Genomic DNA, 3,869 nt, shown 5'->3' on the forward strand with positions numbered 1-3,869 from the left:
CAGGCCTCATATATTTCAGATTTCCCTTCTGGCAGCAGGGCAGGCTGGCTGGCCCGCGCATGTCAGCAGACCCTGCTTCACCCTCCGTACTGCTTGGCAGCATGCCCTTTGGGCTCAACACAACATCTCAGGTTCCTTATCTCCTTAGAGAGATGTTTATTTCGAGTCAGAAGACAAGTTTCCCTATCACTGGAAAGGGATGATCAGGTGTGGACAAGACACAGGAGGGAGGCTGCATTTATACAGCTGCTGTGCAAGACTAAATGATGAGTTAAATGAAAAGATTTTCCACAGGCCTGAAATGACGTCTAACTTATGGCAGCACTTGCTCATCTGTATCTGAATACATGTACATTTGAATGATAACCAGATAAGGTTTTTTTTGGCAGAAGAGAAATGACTAAGACACCACTGCAGGAGATATTGTTGTAAAAATCATAAAACATTTTATTAATCTCAAAAAATTCAAATTCAAAAAAATACAGTGCTTTTCAAGAGTTTTTTCAAGGATATCCTTGACCTCCTGAGGCAAATGAATTGTGCCATATCAAAAACAGAAAATCACAGCAAGCAAAAAGGCCAAGAATATCTGCTAATGTCCATATAAAAACACACATACGTATAAACAGCACTCTCAAGTAGGTTTTACAAAATATTTACAAAATGTACAAAAGTATGTATTATTGTGTGATAGTCCATTTTTCCCACATCTGCTAAGCTGATGTTCTACCATGGTCTCCACACAGAGTCTGAGGTGAGCGGAGGTGCAGCAGGTGACATATGTTGGCTGTTTTGTGCACTCAGAGGTATTAGAGCTGCACTGGGAACAAGAAAAGTGAACTGTCCATCCGGCGTTGGCATGACCTGGAAGCCACCGTAGAGCTTCATCGCTTCTGGGGAAATGTGCATTGCTGAGCCACTTTTGCACGGCATCTGTGGGGCTGAACCAGCTGGAATCTGTGCAGTGGTCTGTCCAAGTCCATGCGTGCCTGGGTGAGGTCCATATAAGTTGACGGGACTGATCTGGGTCACGCAGGCCGCCAGGTGACCGAGGAGACGGGTCCTCACCTCTGTGTTCACCCCCTCACACGTGGACAAGAAGCGGGTGACCTCTCCAACACACTCACTGAAACCAGCTCTGTATTTCCCCAGGACGGACGGGTCTGTGTTCACAGCAGCTGTTGAAGAAAATAAAAACACATGAATATAATAGATAGATAGATAGATTTTTATTTAAAATAAATAAAAAATATATAAATAATATTACTGAATATTTGTCAAATTGACTGATTTAAATAATGAGAAATATGATTTTATTCTTGCAGTTGAGACCTAAGGGCAAACACACACAGCTGTGGGTGGGCAATACATCTTGTAGACCGTGGGAACCTGTTTACCATCTACAGTTAGACATCCGAGAGACACTGCAGGCACATAAACATGGTCAATCCAGAAATGGTAGTTACATACCAGTCATCTGAAGCCGCTGCAGGTTCCTGAGGTGCTTCACAGTCATCTCCAGTATATCTGCCTTCTCCAGTTTGGAGTGTCTGGAGCTCTAAACAGGCAAAAGTGACAGTTCAGTTTTACACTTGGCCCTATAGTTCCTGATCTGTGGTAAGATGTAATCGTGTGTCCCTGTCCTTACGTCTTTCTTGAGCGCGTCCAGGATGAGCGTCTTCAGCTGGCCCAGGCTCTCGTTGATGCGCGCACGTCTCCGCTTCTCCATGATTGGTTTGGAGGACTTGAAAAGAAGAGGAAAAACAAAGTTTAGATACTATGCAAGTTTTCAAAACAGCATCTAGCAAATAAATGAGTTCTGATATAAAAAAAAAAAACCCTACCTTTCTGTTCTCTATCAGAGCCCGGGGTTTCTCGGGCGTGGAGTCCCCACTTGCCGGAGTGGCCGCCACAGCGGGTGGAGACGCTCTCCCCACGGTCCCGGCCGGCATCCTCCGCCTTATCAATAACTGTGTCACCGTGACAACAGACTCTGTCAGAGCCAGAAACGATGGACAACAGTAAAAGACGAGTCCCGCCTTCTCCGGGCAGACCTGAGAGCAGCTCACAGACCTGAGAGCAGCTCACAGACCTGAGACCAGCTCACAGACCTGAGACCAGCTCACCGACCTCAGAGCAGCTCACAGACAGACAGCAGTGACTTGTGTCAGTCTCCAGCTCCTCGGGCCTTATTTATAGAGCTCGAGTCTGCACGCGAGCGGCTCGTGTGCGGTTTCCTCGTGTCCAATGGGCGCGCGGGCCTGCCGCCCGGGACCCCCCCCTCCCCCCTGCCCCCCCCTCTCCGGGGAGGAACCGGTTTCTCTTGCGTTTTGACTACTGACTGCTCTTGAGTAGCATCACCGGAGAGTCCCGGGTCTCCGTTGCCAGGGTGACGGTGTCTTCCAGAGAGACACCGGTGCAGCAGGTGCGTTAAGCTGCTTTATGGAAGAGGCTGTTGTAATTTAATGTGCTGATAATGTGGCTGAGACAGATGTGCTGTTTGTCCCTCCTGTTCTGCTGCATTAATGTTTCATCCTTTACGGTAGATGAGCCGTTCATTGTTTGAATATTTGCTGGTTTCAGCGTCATAAATAGAAAAAGTTTTCTCCTCCTCACTGGATCCTTTCAAATGTGTGTGGGATCCTTTCCGTCTCTTTTATGGATTTTATTGAGTACATTTTATTGAGTAAATTATTATTTACCTCCATAATATGAATGCAAAAAGTTAGGCTAAAGTATTAAATAACCTCCTGATTGTTGGGCATTGAGTCTCCCTTTAATAAAGTAATGAAGATAATTATTTCCACATCATCACAGAAACATTATTTTTATAGTTGCATATCATCAGCTGACATATTTTTCCAAATGCCTAATAGACTTACTAATTTTTTCCTTTACTTGTCAAAGGGTAAAAGTTAAAAATAACTCAGATGGATGTGGAGATAAAATATCACCTAATGTGGATTTTGAATGCTGCAGGTTAAGTTAAACTGAAAATTACTTCCTCTGCAACAGGACATCTTGATTTTTTTTTTCTATGAGGTTGAAATTGAATATAATAAGAGTTGTATAGAGAAATGACTTTGATGTACAATCAATTGTACAGGTTCTTTCTCCATGTGTGCCTCTCCCTTTTGCGCACACACACACACACACACACACACACACATTTTTCCGGGGGTCATTGGGTGCTTCAGAGAGGCAGTGAAGACGCTCTGACACACTCCAGGCCTGATGTCCAGTGAAGAAGAAAATCTTTGACGCTCTCAGATCTCTCTCACTGCCATGAACTCTGAAACCTCCTGTTATCAGTTATCAGTCACCGTGGGCAGACAACAGAGCTGAGTTATTAAAAACATGTCTGACGATGAATTGGTAAAAAGCTTTTAGCAACGTATTAGAGGATGTGACTAATAATGACTAATGTGATGTGTGATCTCTTATAAAAGCAATTGTCTTTGTTTTTATCTATTTTTTTCCATAGTCCATAGTCAAAATGAAAGAGAATTTTTTGGTATCACTGTATTAAATGTTTAACAGAAACTTTTGATCACGAGATGTATCTAGTAATTTAATGCAACTGTGGCACCAAGCTCAAATTATTTGTCTGGAGACAAATTTGACAGGTTGCAAGATAAAAGTGACAAAATATCAGTTGAAAACAGACACATTCTGATACATGACTTTCTGATTATGACTATGATTATTTATTACGAAGTATTCATACCCAATATCAGTGTGAAGAACTATTCCAGTCACAGTTTTCTTGTACCATATAATGTCACTGTTATATTTATCGACAGACATCTTTGTCTGGTTCAGGTTTACCATTAGACGCCTCTATCCTCTCTGATAGACTTCAAACACGC

The 3,869-nt window shown here is 43.2% G+C and overlaps 1 protein-coding gene across 2 annotated transcripts; it reads right to left on the reverse strand.

Moving 5' to 3' along the window:
* Positions 1 to 421: 421 nt before the first annotated feature.
* Positions 422 to 2,865, reverse strand: LOC139629122 (transcription factor HES-1-like). 2 transcript variants are annotated; one of them, XM_071491532.1, is made up of 5 exons: positions 2,093 to 2,865; positions 1,845 to 2,054; positions 1,649 to 1,744; positions 1,471 to 1,558; positions 422 to 1,178 (listed from the first exon to the last, which is right to left on the reverse strand). In XM_071491532.1, the coding sequence occupies exons 2-5, from the start codon at positions 1,950 to 1,952 to the stop codon at positions 727 to 729; spliced, it is 744 nt and encodes a 247-aa protein (XP_071347633.1). In that variant the 5' UTR covers positions 1,953 to 2,054; positions 2,093 to 2,865; the 3' UTR covers positions 422 to 726. The 2 variants fall into 2 exon arrangements, with proteins under 2 accessions (XP_071347633.1, XP_071347632.1); XM_071491531.1 differs by having other exon boundaries at positions 1,845 to 2,865.
* Between the last annotated feature and the right edge of the window lie 1,004 nt (positions 2,866 to 3,869).

The sequence above is a fragment of the Trachinotus anak genome, unplaced genomic scaffold (genome assembly GCF_046630095.1).
Source record: "Trachinotus anak isolate AG129_WGS33_773 ecotype Australia unplaced genomic scaffold, CSIRO_AGI_Tana_v1 ptg000012l, whole genome shotgun sequence".
NCBI classification, from domain to species: Eukaryota; Metazoa; Chordata; class Actinopteri; order Carangiformes; family Carangidae; genus Trachinotus; species Trachinotus anak.